The sequence below is a fragment of the Bufo bufo genome, chromosome 2 (assembly GCF_905171765.1).
Source record: "Bufo bufo chromosome 2, aBufBuf1.1, whole genome shotgun sequence".
Classification (NCBI taxonomy): domain Eukaryota; kingdom Metazoa; phylum Chordata; class Amphibia; order Anura; family Bufonidae; genus Bufo; species Bufo bufo.
In genome coordinates, this window is record NC_053390.1 from 485,981,176 (window position 1) to 485,999,598 (window position 18,423).

Genomic DNA, 18,423 nt, shown 5'->3' on the forward strand with positions numbered 1-18,423 from the left:
AAACACCACGTTACTACATTGCTGATACGGCATTATCATGAAAGAGTCCAGCATCAAGGCCGACATTTCACTGAAGGCGCTTTAAGAGCCGCAGGTCTTTGGATAGTGGGAGCAAAAAGACAGGTTGCTCATATTATTCACCATTGCATTAAATGTCGCAAGGCGAGAGGAAAATTACAACATCAACAAATGTCTGATTTGCCAGTTGATAGGACAAGCACCGAACCACCGTTCACTTATGTTGGTCTGGACGTCTTTGGGCCATGGACAGTCACTGCACGTAAGACCAGAGGTGGTCATGCAGAAAGCAAACGATGGGCAGTTTTTTTTACATGCTTAAGTGTACGTGCTATACACATTGAAGCAATAGAATCCATGAACGCTTCTAGCTTCATTAATGCTTTAAGACGATTCCTCGCCATCAGAGGACCAGTAAAGCAAATAAGATCTGACTGTGGAACCAACTTCATAGGAGCCTGTCGAGAGTTGCAAATTGACTCTAAACCAGTTCAAGAATACTTAGCCAATAATGGTTGTACATGGATCTTTAACCCCCCGCATGCCTCTCATATGGACGGTTCATGGGAAAGAATGATAGGCATCACCCGCAAAATATTGGACTGTATGCTGATGGACTCAAACTTCTCAAGGCTCACCCATGAGACTTTGACTACCTTCCTGGCTGAGGTATCCGCTATTGTCAACTCAAGACCTCTTGTACCTGTATCTATGGATCCAGAATCCCCTGCCATTCTTACTCCAGCAACTCTTCTCACTCAGAAGTTTGGATCTGTTCCTAATCCACCTGAAGAGTCTTCTTCTAGTAACATATATCTGAAACAGTGGAAGCACGTTCAACATCTGGCCAACTGTTTCTGGAGCAGGTGGAAAAAAGAGTACTTAACGCTTCTGCAAGCACGTAGAAAGTGGCAACAGGTCAAGCCAAACTTACAGATAGGAGATCTTGTACTCATGAAAGACCAAAAGGTGGAAAGAAACTCCTGGCCCATGGGACTCATCTCAAAGGTCTTCATCAGTGAAGATGGCAAAGTTCGCAAGGTGGAAGTGACCATCGCAAAACAAGGCCATCCCAAATCCTTTATCAGGCCTGCATCTGAGATTGTTTTCCTCTTACCCGTAGAGGAATGATTCTATACTTGGGGAACTTTATTCCTGGCAACCAGAAGACTCAAGGCGTTGGACTGTTCCAGTTCACCATTTCCAGTATGTTCTTTTTGTTTGTTTTTTGTCTTTCAGGTTCCAACATTTCATGGACATTTTTGTAGTTGCATATATAGTGAAATCCAAGGATTTCAGACGGGGAGTGTGCTGTTCCAGCCTTTATTCTTGTATTCTACAATTGTGTTTGCATTATATTATCATTTACTATGTTGTGTAACGCTGCCACCCTGTGGTTATTCTTATAATACCATTTATAGTGTGTTATGTAAATTTCCATTGCATTGCTCTCCTCCCTCTTTGTGACATCACATCCTCTGTAAGGTCCTTCGTACTTCCTCTTTGTCGCAGACCTTCAAGCTGGTGAGAGCTATTCTTTTTGACCTCTAATATCCTCTAGCATAGACTCATTTCCCTGCATTTGTTTTCAAGGCAAATCAATAAATGATCAAAGCTTCACCATTGTATTCTCCTCACTGGATCATCACATGCAACTGGTGCCTATATCTGGAGATATTAGTGAGTTCAGCTATCTACCATTGCTTGTACAGGGGCTATCACTCACAACCAATCAGGGGATAATCTCTAACGTACATCTGTGGCAGAATAAGACTCCTGTTCCTCCGTGTTCAGAAGGAACAGGTCGTCTTACCCTGCTCCTAGTTTAGGGCCGTCCTGAGGGCTAGCAGGGACTACAAGGTTCCGGAGCATGAGCCCTCCTACCATCAAGGTCGGCTCATGCAGCTAGGAGTCAGGGACAGATTAGGGATGCGATTAGGAGGTGACCTGCTCCCTAAATCTGTCCTCCTGGTCGAGCAGCGACCACCATCTTCGATCATCGCACGGCTGAGGGTTTTCCCCATCCTCAGCCGTGACAGTATGACCACAAAGGCTCCTCACGTGGCATTCCCTCGAAAGAGGGTGAAGCATGCATCGCCTTATGCTTTTGGGGTGCATGCGCGTTCTCCGGAAAAAGAGCGTTATGGGGGTTTCGCCGCTGACGGTCCGGTGAGTGGCTTATTCCCAGCCATCCCTTCACCGTGTTCTGTTTTGGCGTCCTCTTATTTTTATTCCCTCACCGTTGTGTTTTTTGGTGTGAGGTTGCACGCCTTCGAAAGAGGGTGCAGCATGCAGCGCCATCTGCCTTTGGCCTGCATGCGCGTTCTCCGGAGGGAGAGCGTTTTGGGGATCACCGTTAACGGCGCGTCCCTCTCTATGTTCCTATCTCTGGTCGTCTGCTGGCAGCATTCCGTTAGTGTTCCGGCTGTGTGCTGGGTAGGAGTGTCTGTTGGCAGCGACTGGAGTGGGGACGTTAATAGAGAGTGGACGCAGTGTCAGTGCGGTCTCCTCGGGCTGTTTCTTTGCTGGTCTCTGGTTCCTGTGTGTTGTTCCAGAGGCTGGCAGTCGGATCCTGGTTCCTGTGTGTTGTTCCAGGGTCCGGCAGCAGTCCTGGGGAGACTCGCAGATACTGACACTGATTCCCCTCCTCCTATCCCCTTGTTGGGTCCCGCACCAGTTTCCTTTTTTTGGTGGGGGCACTTTGAGGGGTGGGAGTGTCACGGCCATGGTCATGGTCGTGACTCTTAACCGCATGCTGTTGCCTGCGGTTTGGTTTGGGTGTTCAACCACAGGTGAGGGCCGCTAGTGTGTTGCCTCACTTGTGGTTGCCGCGGGCAACAAGTTGTTTTGTATTGTTGCAGTATAGCAGCCTGAGCTGGTGCTAGGCAGCTTGCTACAATGTGCATGCGGTTGCACCTGGCAACCTGTCTGTTAGGTGTGTCTTCTGAATGTCTGGTGTGCACTGTGTTTTATGTTTTGTATGCACTCTGACATTTTCCCTTCGTCTGTGGCTGCCCGTGGCAACGTTTGGTGTTTGTACAAGTGGTGGCAGTGTCTCGGCCTTTTGGCCAGCTCCCAGGACACGTGTGCCACGCATGTCGTTGTCAACGGTAACAGCTGCAGTGAGAGTTTATGTCTATGTGATGTTGAGTTGATATTTTCCTTTTGTTGTTTGGTGCAGCTATGGTTCTGGGTTCCTGTGTGTGGATGTGTGTTTGCTGGGTTCATTTAATGTTGTGTGGACATCAGCTTGCCAGCACAGGGATCCAGTCAGCAAGGCTGTGGCAGGTAGGTGGAACTAGTTCAGTTCACCTGTCATATCCATAGGACTGTTTGTGTTCCCCTTTTCCCTGCAGCTTGACCAGTGAGACTCCTGTTCTTCCGTGTTCAGAAGGAACAGGTCGTCTTACCCTGCCCCTAGTTTAGGGCCGTCCTGAGGGCTAGCAGGGACTACAAGGTTCCGGAGCATGAGCCCTCCTACCATCAAGGTCGGCTCATGCAGCTAGGAGTCAGGGACAGATTAGGGATGCGATTAGGAGGTGACCTGCTCCCTAAATCTGTCCTCCTGGTCGAGCAGCGACCACCATCTTCGGTCATCGCACGGCTGAGGGTTTTCCCCATCCTCAGCCATGACAAGTAGCAATAAGAGGCTGGAAAAAGTAAATTTGAGCATAACGAAGAGCTGGAAGACCAATTAACACTAATTAGGTCAATTGGCAACATGATTGGGTATAAAAAGAGCTTCTCAGAGTGGCAGTGTCTCTCAGAAGCCAAGATGGGTAGAGGATCACCAATTCCCACAATGTTGCGCAGAAAGATAGTGGAGCAATATCAGAAAGGTGTTACCCAGCGAAAAAAATTGCAAAGACTTTGCATCTATCATCATCAACTGTGCATAACATCATCCGACGATTCAGAGAATCTGGAACAATCTCTGTGCGTAAGGGTTAAGGCCATAAAACCATACTGGATGCCCGTGATCTCCGGGCCCTTAAACGACACTGCACCACAAACAGGAATGCTACTGTAAAGGAAATCACAGAATGGGCTCAGGAATACTTCCAGAAACCATTGTCAGTGAACACAATCCACCGTGCCTTCCGCCGTTGCCAGCTGAAACTCTACAGTGCAAAGAAGAAGCCATTTCTAAGCAAGATCCACAAGCTCAGGCGTTTTCACTGGGCCAGGGATCATTTAAAATGGAGTGTGGCAAAATGGAAGACTGTTCTGTGGTCAGACGAGTCACGATTCAAAGTTCTTTTTGGAAATCTGGGACGCCATGTCATCCGGACCAAAGAGGACAAGGACAACCCAAGTTGTTATCAACGCTCAGTTCAGAAGCCTGCATCTCTGATGGTATGGGGTTGCATGAGTGCGTGTGGCATGGGCAGCTTGCATGTCTGGAAAGGCACCATCAATGCAGAAAAATATATTCAGGTTCTAGAACAACATATGCTCCCTTCCAGACGTCATCTCTTTCAGGGAAGACCCTGCATTTTTCAACAAGATAATGCTAGACCACATTCTGCATCAATCACAACATCATGGCTGCGTAGGAGAAGGATCCGGGTACTGAAATGGCCAGTCTGCAGTCCAGATCTTTCACCTATAGAGAACATTTGGCGCATCATAAAGAGGAAGGTGCAACAAAGAAGGCCCAAGACGATTGAACAGTTAGAGGCCTGTATTAGACAAGAATGGGAGAGCATTCCTATTTCTAAACTTGAGAAACTGGTCTCCTCGGTCCCCAGACGTCTGTTGAGTGTTGTAAGAAGAAGGGGAGATGCCACACAGTGGTGAAAATGGCCTTGTCCCAACTTTTTGGGGATTTGTTGACACCATGAAATTCTGATTCAACATATTTTTCCCTTAAAATGGTACATTTTCTCAGTTTAAACTTTTGTTCCGTGATTTATGTTCTATTCTGAATAAAATATTAGAAGTTGGCAACTCCACATCATTGCATTCAGTTTTTATTCACGATTTGTATAGTGTCCCAACTTTTTTGGAATCCGGTTTGTATTTTTTATACCTTATAATATACTTAAGGTACTTAACTGTATTCATTTGCACATTAGTATCCTGTATGAATTGAGTATCAGTTTATTGTATTTTTGCTATCTGGGAGAATTTTGTGTTATCTGGAGCAACTATATTGATGCGTCCCACCTTGGAACGCATATTCATTCTGGGGGAAGGTCTGGCACGCCTCCCGTGCCTTAGTCTAAGCTGTGCAGCGCTTGGCTATAATTTTTGATTGGCGTACGCTCCGGTGACTAGGAGAGGGGGGGTAACCGCCCGTGGTGCACACGCCCTCTATCTTTGCGGTGTCATGCGCTTCACGTCAATTCTGTAATGTACGTGCCGGCGGTTTAATTGTGGCCCAGTTTGGAATATGGTTGAAGCTATCATCTGCCCCAGGAACTACATCTATTGATCCACACATCGGGTCTGTGAGTCTAACTAATCTGGCAACACCCAGCAAGGACATAATAAGGAAAGTGCAGTCCTAGGCACGAGGATGGGGAGCATCTACCACCTGGGCTGAGCAGTTTGGAGGGTGAGATCAGGGACAGTCTTATATTTTTCCCACAGTCTCCCGGAGTACTCATCCCACTGCTTGAGCCAATGTGGCCAATGTTTTTGGATCCAAGTCATATGATTTTATTAGATGTAATAAAAGTTACGTTTTAGATTCTTGCCTTCAGTGATATCCCTATTTGTCCTTGCAAGAGTTTAGGCATTATTGGTTTTTCAGTGATTCAAGCATATCACAGGCCTCAATCAATATTTGGTGGAAGCAGGTATATCAAACCCCTTAATCAGTATTTTGTGGAAGCAGTTATATCACACCCCTCAATTATTTTTATTGCCACAACAGTTATATGACACCACGTTGTTTATTCGGAGCGACAGGTATATCACAGTCCTCAATCAGTATTTTGTGGAAGAAGGTATATCACACCCCTCAATCAGTTTTTTGGGGGGCAACAGGTATATCACACCCATTGCAAATAGTTGTTCCAGTAGCGATTGTCCCTCTAAATAGCTGCGGTATTGCAGCAGAACCGCGCACAACACAAATGCACTATAATATACTTTCTATGTTAGAAAGTATATTATAAGTATATCACACCCCTGAGTATATCACACCTATCGATTTCACACCTATACCAGTCCTTAAAAGGACTTTTGTGGCTCTATTAGCTAGCATTTGGTGTCCCTAACAGTCTGCCCCTGCTCCACAAAGCAACCTCTCCCTACACTGGCAAATCACAGAATGTAAAATGGCTGCCAGATCGGGTTCTTTTATAGGGTAGGGGTGTGTCCATGTGCTGAAATATCTCAATTGGCTGTCCTGTTCCACCTGATGGATGTGTCATGGGTCAAAGTTTGGCGCAATGCAAAATAATATGGCGCTGGCGGACATCACCATATGTTCACATGTTTGGCGAATGGCGAATGTGCAAAGTTTGCCGTGAAACGACCGCCGGGCGAACCACAAGGCCATCTGTACTCCTGAGCCAGCAGGAGATTTGGGACTGGAGCAGATACTCCAAATGCACCAACGATAATCGGTCTCTGTCTAAAATTACAAATGTACATTTTATAAGTAAATACATCTTCATTTAATTGTATCTTTTATTAATATCTGCAGTACACAAGATATTGCACTAGAATTCATGAAAGACTTTTCTGTGAAATACATATATGCAGACACATTATTTTCTGATTTAAACCACATAACTCATATTTTACCTGAATGAGGCTTAAATCACATCATGTTTTTCCTATCTGTGGATTTTTTTTTGCCATTTAAAACTAAAGTATGTTTAAAAACCCCTTCCTGACATCCACTGTACATGTATGGTAGATGATAGGTCTTTAAATATAGCCCTCAGAAGCTGAATGGGCGCCATATCTGGAATTGTTTTTTTTTTCTCTATTCCACCCAGTTTAAACATTTTTCAGCTTTCCACTACATCGTATAGAATAATAAATAGTGCCATTAGAAAACACAACTTGTTCTGTAAAAAAACAAGCCCTCATAGAGCTATGTGAAAAACAAGTTTAAAAAGTTATGTCTCTTTGAAGGCAGGGAGTAAAAAACAAAAAATGGAAACTGCGGTGTCAAGAAGGTGTTAAAAGAGGATATTGTAAGTACATATCTTGTTTTATTGATAGTTCATAAGAATATAGCAGGCTGTAAAAAAAATAAAGACACAGTGGCTATTACGTGTAAACTACGACTTTCACTGATATTTATAGAAACTGCCGATTGCAATAGTGAAAATTATTATTGCAAACAACAGTGACTGTAGAAAACATTTCTCAAGAACTCGAGCTAACTAGATTACCTTCTCTACATGCCATATAACATAAGAAGGCAATTCTCACAAGAACCGTAGTTGAAAAGGCTATGATTAATTAATGACTGATTCATGAGTGTATTTCCGACGTAAAGAAGTGGTAAGTGTTGGATATAATGATACAATTGAGCGACGGGATTTCATGCTCGGGTAAATTCTCTTTAAAACAGCTCTTCTAAATAGGATATAAACCCAGGGATCCAAAATCTGGTTCCATGTTGCCACTCGAAGAAATATTAGAAGCAGTTTCTCTGTTTCTCTGGGTATTTCTCTGTCCATCACTTCACTTAAGGATTGCTGAAGAACTGTTTGTGCTATGAAAATCTGAAAAATATAAAAGGTGAACACACATATGAAAAGCACAATTTTTTTTTAATAAACTTATGACAATTATTTGGCCAATGTCCCAGTGACATGGTTACATACTAATGTTGAGCAATTCTGGTTGCAAAAATGTTTCCTATCGCTCATTACAAATCTTAGCTGAATACAAGTCTGTGTAGCCATGTAGATAGATTGTGAAAATGTAAGGATTTCTGATGAGATATAAATTCATATTAATTTTTATATTTATTTTTTGTATGAAATGAGACTTATTTAAGATAAAGAAACCATATTGCTTTCCTCCAAAATAAAGAAATGGTGAGCCAGATGGCAGTAGGTATCAAATTTAATTCTGGGTAACTGCCATTTCCTCCAAAGTTGAACCAAACTGTACTATGTGCTCGAAGGTACTACATAATTACAAAGGTTGAAAAAAATAAAAGGTCCATTGAGTTCAACCAACTATACAACATTAATGTTAGATTAATTATAATTCTATATGCTATTTGCTGTTAGATAAGCATATTGCCCCTTTTAAATGTTGATATAGTAGCTGCCATTACCACCTCTTAAAGTAGGGCATTCCATAGTTTGAATACTCTAACTGTAAAGAATATTTTCCTATACTGTCTAAATAAGGCATGCTTCACCTGCGGCCCTCCAGCTGTTGCAAAACTACAACTCCCAGCATGCCCAAACAGCCTACAGCTATCAGCCTACAGCAGGGCATTGTGGGAGTTGTAGTTTTGCAACAGCTGGTGGGCCGCAGGTTAAGTATGCCTGGTCTAAGGGTACTTTCACACTAGCATTTTTCTTTTCCGGCATAGAGTTCCGTCACAGGGGCTCTATACCGGAAAAAAACTGATCAGGCATATCTCCATGCATTCTGAATGGAGAGTAATCCGTTCAGGATGCATCAGGATGTCTTCAGTTCAGTCATTTTGACTGAACAGGCAAAAGATAAAACCGTAGCATGCTACGGTTTTATCTCCGGCAAAAAAAAACTGAAGACTTGCCGGAAATTTCCCCATAGGAATGTATTAGTGCCGGATCCGGCATTCAAAATACAGCATGCGCAGACCGGTAAAAATGTGAAAAAAGATACGAGACAGATCCGTCTGTACGCATGGCAGGCGGAGAGACGGCTCCGTTCTTGCAATGCATTTGTGAGACGGATCCGCATCCGGATGCGTCTCACAAATGCTTTCAGTCACATGCAGATCGGCGGATCCGGTGGGCAGTTCCGGCGGATCACTCTGCCGCAAGTGTGAAAGTAGCCTAAATCATCTTTACTCCACATGTAAAGACTGTCCCCTAATCCTTTGCAAAGTCCTTGGAATGAATTAATGATATGCCATTTCTGTGCATTGACCACACATGTATTTGTACATGTAAATGAGATAATCTCTAAGGCCCCTTTCACACGGGCGAGTATTCCGCGCGGATGCGATGCGTGAGGTGAACGCATTGCACCCGCACTGAATACCGACCCATTCATTTCTATGGGGCTGTTCAGATGAGCAGTGATTTTCACGCATCACTTATGCGTTGCGTGAAAATCGCAGCATGCTCTATATTCTGCGTTTTTCACGCAACGCAGGCCCCATAGAAGTGAATGGGGTTGCGTGAAAATCGCAAGCATCCGCAAGCAAGTGCGGATGCGGTGCGATTTTCACGCACGGTTGCTAGGAGACGATCGGGATGGAGACCCGATCATTATTATTTTCCCTTATAACATGGTTATAAGGGAAAATAATAGCATTCTGAATACAGAATGCAAAGTAAAATAGGGCTGGAGGGGTTAAAAAAAAATAAAAAAAAATTTAACTCACCTTAGTCCACTTGATCGCGTAGCTGGCATCTCCTTTGTTGAATAGGACCTGTGGTGAGCATTAAGTACCGTTACAGGACCTTTGATGACGTCACTCCGGTCATCACATGGTACGTCACATGATCTTTTACCATGGTGATGGATCATGTGATGACCGGAGTGACGTCATCAAAAGTCCTGTACCCAGGTCCTGAAGAAAGGAGACAGAAGGAGAAGCCGGGCTCCGCGGTCAAGTGGATTAAGGTGAGTTAAATTATTATTTTTTAACCCCTCCAGCGCTATTTGACTATGCATTCTGTATTCAGAATGCTATTATTTTCCCTTATAACCATGTTATAAGGGAAAATAATACAATCTACAGAACACCGATCCCAAGCCCGAACTTCTGTGAAGAAGTTCGGGTTTGGGTACCAAACATGCACGATTTTTCTCACGCGAGTGCAAAACGCATTACAATGTTTTGCACTCGCGCGGAAAAATCGCGGGTGTTCCCGCAACGCACCCGCACATTTTCCCGCAACGCCCGTGTGAAAGAGGCCTAAGGGTGTTTTCCAAGCTGAACATGGCCAATTTTTAAGCCTCTTATATAAGGATGGACGAATTGATTTTACCGTTTCAGAATTCGTACCAAATTTCCTAAAGAGTTTAGTCTAATGAATCAGAATTTTTTGTAATTAATTTCAGGTAAATCAGAGAAAGTGTAAGAGAGATACTCTTTCTTATTATGGAGAGCACTAGTATGCGTAGTATGTGTGCGCTGCTGCGCAGTATTGTAAGCCAGGAAATGCCCCTTTTATATATTTTTCCCAAAAAACCCAGAGAAATGTTGACTGGCTTAAGATACTCCAATGAAGAAATACACTGCGTGCAGAATTATTAGGCAAATGAGTATTTTGACCACATCATCCTCTTTATGCATGTTGTCTTACTCCAAGCTGTATAGGCTCGAAAGCCTACTACCAATTAAGAATATTAGGTGATGTGCATCTCTGTAATGAGAAGGGGTGTGGTCTAATGACATCAACACCCTATATTAGGTGTGCATAATTATTAGGCAACTTCCTTTCCTTTGGCAAAATGAGTCAAAAGAAGGACTTGACAGGCTCAGAAAAGTCAAAAATAGTGAGATATCTTGCAGAGGGATGCAGCACTCTTAAAATTGCAAAGCTTCTGAAGCGTGATCATCGAACAATCAAGCGTTTCATTCAAAATAGTCAACAGGGTCGCAAGAAGCGTGTGGAAAAACCAAGGCGCAAAATAACTGCCCATGAACTGAGAAAAGTCAAGCGTGCAGCTGCCAAGATGCCACTTGCCACCAGTTTGGCCATATTTCAGAGCTGCAACATCACTGGAGTGCCCAAAAGCACAAGGTGTGCAATACTCAGAGACATGGCCAAGGTAAGAAAGGCTGAAAGACGACCACCACTGAACAAGACACACAAGCTGAAACGTCAAGACTGGGCCAAGAAACATCTCAAGACTGATTTTTCTAAGGTTTTATGGACTGATGAAATGAGAGTGAGTCTTGATGGGCCAGATGGATGGGCCCGTGGCTGGATTGGTAAAGGGCAGAGAGCTCCAGTCCGACTCAGACGCCAGCAAGGTGGAGGTGGAGTACTGGTTTGGGCTGGTATCATCAAAGATGAGCTTGTGGGGCCTTTTCGGGTTGAAGATGGAGTCAAGCTCAACTCCCAGTCCTACTGCCAGTTTCTGGAAGACACCTTCTTCAAGCAGTGGTACAGGAAGAAGTCTGCATCCTTCAAGAAAAACATCACACGCGTCCAAGTACTCCACAGCGTGGCTGGCAAGAAAGGGTATAAAAGAAGAAAATCTAATGACATGGCCTCCTTGTTCACCTGATCTGAACCCCATTGAGAACCTGTAGTCCATCATCAAATGTGAGATTTACAAGGAGGGAAAACAGTACACCTCTCTGAACAGTGTCTGGGAGGCTGTGGTTGCTACTGCACGCAATGTTGATGGTGAACAGATCAAAACACTGACAGAATCCATGGATGGCAGGCTTTTGAGTGTCCTTGCAAAGAAAGGTGGCTATATTGGTCACTGATTTGTTTTTGTTTTGTTTTTGAATGTCAGAAATGTATATTTGTGAATGTTGAGATGTTATATTGGTTTCACTGGTAAAAATAAATAATTGAAATGGGCATATATTTGTTTTTTGTTAAGTTGCCTAATAATTATGCACAGTAATAGTCACCTGCACACACAGATATCCCCCTAAAATAGCTAAAACTAAAAACAAACTAAAAACTACTTCCAAAAATATTCAGCTTTGATATTAATGAGTTTTTTGGGTTCATTGAGAACATGGTTGTTGTTCAATAATAAAATTAATCCTCAAAAATACAACTTGCCTAATAATTCTGCACTCCCTGTAGTACTCCAACCAAGGCCTTTAAGGCAGCCAAGTTTCTTTGCTCAGCTCTGTTAGGCCGCTTTCACACGGGCGAGATTTCCGCGCGGGTGCAATGCGTGACGTGAACGCATAGCACCCGCACTGAATCCTGACCTATTCATTTCAATGAGTCTGTGTACATGAGCGTTTTTTTTTCACGCATCAGTTCTGCGTTGCGTGAAAAACGCAGCATGTTCTATATTTTGCGTTTTTCACGCAGCCCTGGCCCCATAGAAGTGAATGGGGCTTCAGTGAAAAACGCATTGCATCCGCAAGAAAGTGCGGGTGCGATGCGTTTTTCACTTATGGTTGCTAAGAGATGTTGTTTGTAAACCTTCCGTTTTTTATCACGCGCGTGAAAAACGCATCAAAACGCATTGTACCCGCGCAGAAAAAACTGAACAACTCAATGTAATCGCAGACAAAACTGACTGAACTTACTTGCAAAGTGGTGCGAGTTTCACTGAACGCACCCTGAACGCATCCGGCCCCAATCCGCAACGCCCGTGTAAAAGGGGCCTTAAAGAGTACTTATCCAGAATGACCAGGATTCTTGAAAAGGAGACTAGGTTGCATGTCTCTTTTCCAGAGAAGCATTATGTGAGGACTAGAGATGAGCGAAGTTTTGAAAAATTTTATTCAGCCGTATCCCTGACTTCAGCAAGAAATTTGATTTGTTCTGAACTAATTTGTCACAAATTGTGATAAATCAGGTATACCCAGGTCACTCTGCAAAATCTTATTCATCCCACTTGGTGACCCAATTTCAGTGTGAAGGCTTGGAAGTTAAACTGCAGGGAGAGTGCAGAGTGTATCGCCATGTGCATTACGTTCTAATGCACCCACCTTTATAGTTTTGTAGCTACTGTACCATCAGTATTACCGGCAGGTGTAATTTCTTGCTGTCTACATCACTGTGCAGTGCACGAAGATTCATGGCTAATCCTTTCTGTTAGGCCTCTTGCACACAGCCGTAGTGCTACCGTGGCAGTATTGCAGGCCGCATACGGCGGTTCCGCAATACAAGGTGCACCTGCTGTGTGCATTCCGCATTATGGATGCGGATCCATTTACTTGAATGGGTCCAGAGATGTGGAATGGAACGGAAGCAGGAAATGGAATTTCACGGAAATGCTACAGAGTGCTTCTGTGGTGTTCCGTTCTGTGCTTCCATTCTGCAAAAATATAGAACTTGTTCTATCTTTTTGCAGAATGGATGAATCGCGGACTCCATTCAAGTGAATGGTTCTGCGATCCGCATGCGGCCGGTGCCCGTGCATTGCAGACCGCAATTTGTGGTCCGCACATTCGTGGGCAAGAGGCCTTAAACAAATAGTAAAGCAGACAGCATCCTTCAGTAAAGCAAAAACAACCCATGTGTGCCCGTGCAGGAGCTGGATCCAAATGGATTGGAACAAAATAAAAAAATGGAGGCAGCGCCAATAAAGTAGTGGAGAAAAAAAAAGTTATTTTAATGCATGTTGTGGAAGTCCAAAAACATGCTTTTTAATCCCTTCTGTTAGCTGTAGATTTACTGTTCATCAGTATTACAGGTCAATGTTAGCGTCAGGTCTAATTTATCACCGTGAATTTAACTATGCAGTGCCTCAGGATTCAAGTAGTGGCTCCATGACAGAGTGGGGAGGGTGGCAGCAGCAGTGGCAGTAACAGTGACAATAGGGGCCCCATGACAGAGTGCGGATGTGGGTCAACAGCATTGGCATTAGCAGGAACAATAGTTGACCCATGACAAAGTGGGGAGGGGGGCAGCAGCAGTTGCAGTAAGGATATGTTCACATCACTGTGTTTTTTTCCATTCTTCTGATCCATCAGGAGAACAGAAAACTAAAAAAAAAAATGAATCCTGTATCTTGAGCATTCATAAAGCCTCTTTCAGATAGTCAGTATTTTGCATCACTATTTGATCAGTAATTGTAAGGCAAAACAAGGAGATAAAAAGTAATAGAAATATTTGCATCTCTTCTGTGGACTTTTACTTTTGGCTTCAAATACTGATCAAATACTTACAATGAGAAAAAAGCCTTAGGCCTCTTTCACACGGACGTTGCGGAAAAATGTGCGGGTGCGTTCCGGGAACACCCGCGATTTTTCAGCGCGAGTGCAAAACATTGTAATGCGTTTTGCACTCGCGTGAGAAAAATCGTGCGTGATTGGTACCCGAACTTCTTCACAGAAGTTCGGGCTTGGGATCAGTGTTCTGTAAATAGTATTATTTTCCCTTATAACATGGTTATAACGGAAAATAATAGCATTCTGAATACAGAATGCATAGTAAAACATCGCTGGAGGGGTTAAAAAAAACAAAAAAACATTTTTAACTCACCTTAGTCCACTTGTTCGCAGCCCGGCATCTCCTTCTGGCTTCATCTGATCTCTGTGCAGCAACAGGACCTGTGGTGACGTCATTCCGGTCATCACATGGTACGTCACATGATCTTTTACCATGGTGATTCACCATGGTAAAAGATCATGTGACGTACCATGTGATGACCGGAGTAACGTCATCAAAGGTCCTTGACCTATAATTAATGCTCACCACAGGTCCTATTCAGTAAAGGGGACAGAAGTGATACCGGGCTACGTGATCAAGTGGATTAAGGTGAGTTAAATGATTTTTTATTTTTTTTTAACCCCTCCAGCGCTGTTTTACTATTCATTCTGTATTCAGAATGCTATTATTTTCCCTTAAACCATGTTATAAGGGAAAATAATAATGATTAGGTCTCCATCGCGATCGTCTCCTAGCAACCATGCGTGAAAATCGCACCGCATCCGCACTTGCTTGCGGATGCTTGCGATTTCCACGCAACCCCATTCATTTCTATGGGGCTTGCGTTACGTGAAAAACGCACTGTAAGAGAGGGTCTGGAGTGGTAGTGGATGGAAGATACGAGCCACCGGGGGTCGTGGCCCCGGTGGAGTAAGAGCCGGGTCTTTTGTGTTTTGTCAGTCTACACTGCTCCTGGCATGTTGGTTATCTCTGGCCTTAGTTGGGTAGGGAAGGAGTTAATCCTTCACTATGCTCAGTGGGTGTGGTCTGCCTGCTACACCCAAGGCTGTGAATATAGGTTTGATGCTCACTGACTGTGGGGCTGATGAAGTGTGGTCTCCTGTCTCACTGCAGGAAGCTGTACGGGAGGCTGATCGCACGGTCGGGCTGAGCTCTGTAGTCCGCTCGTCTAACAAAGACTGCCCAATTGCTGAAGGCTTAGTGAAGGACCAAAAGAAGGGATCCTGTGGCCGGAGCCAATCCCTTGTCCAGGCCGACACGTGGCCTGTCTAACTTGCACGAACTTGGACAAACCCGCCCCACAACAAGGTGTAGTACTGATCACGGATGTGAGAGACTGTGTGAACAGGCACTAAGACGCCTGCAGTGTTTGGGGATCCGTTGTGGGAGGTGGGGTTTCTGAACATTGCTGTTGTGTGAATTGCACAGTTTTGATGTGATGCACTGGAGTGAATAAAAGAGCACGGTTTGGACACAAAACCTGTCTCCTGAGCCTCTATACTGCCACCGCTACCATCTGCCTACCAGAGCAAACCCCCACAATTGGTGGCTTCAGCGGGAAAACGGCAGTGAGGCCGAAAATTGTGTTGTTTGGACTGTATGTCATATATTAAGCCGGCAAGTTTTGTGGCTCCAGATAAGATGGAGGAGGCCGTTAGACACTTGGTGCAAAGTAATGAGGAGGCTACTCGGAGACATGAGGAAGCCCTGAGAGTCCAGCGGCAGTTGAATAGTCTACTTGCCCAGCAATTGGCGACTATGCAGGAGTCCATGCGTGTGTTACAACAACAAGCCGTCCCGGGGGGGACCGCAATCCTACCTGCTGCCCGGGATAAGGTGCGCTCAGCGTTAAGAAAGATGGGCCCCGAGGATGATATTGAGGCGTTCCTGATGGTCTTCGAACGCACTGCGGAACAGGAAAGGTTACCGGCAGAACAGTGGGCCGAAGTAGTGGCAACATTTTTTGTGGGAGACGCACAAAAGGCCTACTTCGACCTCAGTCAGGAGGAAGCCAAGAGCTATGAGAGGCTGAACGGGGAGGTGTTGGCTCGTCTTGGGGTTAATACCTATGTGCGTGCACATCAAGTGTACCAGTGGGCCTTCTCCGAGTCCCGGCCTGCTCGGTCCCAGGCCTATGACCTGTTACACCTGGTAAAAAAATGGCTGCAGCCTGAGACATTGAGCCCCTCGCAGATGGTGGAACGGGTGGTGGTCGATCGTTTGGTGCGTACCCTCCCAAGAGCAATACAGCGCTGGGTGGGACAAGGTGATTGTCACGGCTGAGGATGGGGGAAATCCTCAGCCGTGCGATGCCAGTTGATGTTTTGGCTGCTCGGCCAGGACAACAGGATTAGGGAGCAGGTCACCTCCTAAAGCGTCCCTAACCTGACCCTAACTCCTAGCTGCATGGGCCGACCTTGAAGGTAGGAGGACCCATGCTCCGGAACCTCGGATCCCTAACTCACCCTCCGACCGGTCCCTGGACTAGGAGTCAAGGTAAGACGGCCTGTTCCTACTGTACACGGAGGAACAGGGGTCTCACTGGCCAAGCTGCAGGAAAAAGGGGAACAGAAACAAACTTACGGATATGGCAGGTGAACTATCCGAGTTCCACCTACCTGCCACAGCCCTGCTGACTGGATCCCTGTGCAAACAGGAATCCAGATCCATAGGCTGCACTAAAACAAGATAGGACAGGAAAACATCAAATAGACATCACACATAAACTTAACATAAACTAAAATGTGACATATGGTTTATGAACCACAAGGGTGGCTCTCACAGGCAGTTGGTATACACAGGAGGTTGCTATCAGCAAGCATGCTGAAGCAACCTACTGAGCCCTGCCAAACACCAAGGCTATATAGGCCAAAGAGGCCACACCCAACAGTCAGACCCACCCAGTGACATCACACACACTGGGAAGGGAGTTAACCCTTCCAGCACCACAGAAGGGAAACACACATACATAAAGGAAAGTGCACACAATAACATACAACACAGTGCACACAACACACACACCTAACAAAAAGGTTGCTAGGTGTGACCGCATGCCAGGGCAGCAAGCTGCCTAGCAACGCTCAGGCTACTCTGCTGCTAAACCCCAACACTGGTTGCCCGCGGCAACCACAAGTGAGGCCACAGACAAGGGGCCCTCACCCGTGGTTGAAGACCCATGCAAAACCGCCGGCAACTGCATGCGGTAAGAAGTCACGGTCATGGGCCTGGCCGTGACACTCCCACCCCTCAAAGCCCCCCCACCAAAAAAGGAAACTGGTGAGGGACTCACACAAGGGGATGGGAGAAGGAGACGTCCACTCTCAGGACATGGTTCCCAGGGGGGTCACTGTCAGCTGCATCCTCTCCCAGCTCACACTAGCCAGTCCGACAAGGCCTGCAGCCCGCACCAGCGACAAGGGAATGGAACCACAGAGAGTGGACGAGGGGACTCTCCACTAACGTCCCCACTCTAGTCGTTGCCAGCAGACCCTCCTAACCAGCAAGCAGCTGGACCACTTACGGAGAGCTGCCAGCAAACGACCAGAGATGGGAACATGGAGAGGGACGAGGGATCACCAATACGGACACGGAAGGAAAGGTGGCGGGGAAAAGCCACCTACCGTGCCGTTAACGGTGATCCCCCCGGGACGCTCTCCCTCCGGAGAACGCGCATGCAGGCCACAAGAAGATGGCACTGCATGCTGCACCCTCTTCCGAAGGTATGCATACCGCATACCAAACACACACCACGTGTAACTAAAATCAGGGGGAACGCCAAACGAGGCAACGATGATGGCGGGGAAAGCCACTCACCGCGCCCTCAGAGGCGAAACCCCCAGAACGCTCTCCCTCCGAAGAGCGCGCATGTACCCCTTCCGCAGACGGCGGTACATGCTTCACCCTCTTTCGAGGGTATGCATACTCCCACCCCTCAAAGCCCCTCCCAACAACAAAAGGGGAAGGTTGGTGAGGCACAAAAAACAATGGGAGGGGGGGGAGGGGAATGACAAATAAGGAGACACCAACACGGACACTGTGAGAAAGAAATGGCGGGGAAAGCCACTCACCGCGCCGTAACCGGTGCTACCCCTATAACGCTCTCCCTCCGGAGAACGCGCAGGCACCCCATCCGTAGATGGCGGTACATGCTGCCCCCTCTTTCGAGGGAAGACCATGTGAGGAGCCTTTGTGGTTCATACTGTCACGGCTGAGGATGGGGGAAATCCTCAGCCGTGCGATGCCAGTTGATGTTTTGGCTGCTCGGCCAGGACAACAGGATTAGGGAGCAGGTCACCTCCTAAAGCGTCCCTAACCTGACCCTAACTCCTAGCTGCATGGGCCGACCTTGAAGGTAGGAGGACCCATGCTCCGGAACCTCGGATCCCTAACTCACCCTCCGACCGGTCCCTGGACTAGGAGTCAAGGTAAGACG

At 45.9% G+C, this 18,423-nt stretch overlaps 1 protein-coding gene across 2 annotated transcripts in view; it reads right to left on the minus strand.

Annotated features, from left to right (window-relative positions):
- Positions 1–6,955: 6,955 nt before the first annotated feature.
- Positions 6,956–18,423, minus strand: part of TBXA2R (thromboxane A2 receptor) — a 400,950-nt gene continuing 389,482 nt past the window's right edge. For both annotated transcript variants that reach the window (XM_040417769.1, XM_040417768.1), the window contains one exon: positions 6,956–7,712. In XM_040417769.1, coding sequence (XP_040273703.1) covers positions 7,443–7,712 — 270 coding nt within the window. In that variant the 3' untranslated portion in view covers positions 6,956–7,442. The remainder of the gene's footprint in view (positions 7,713–18,423) is intronic.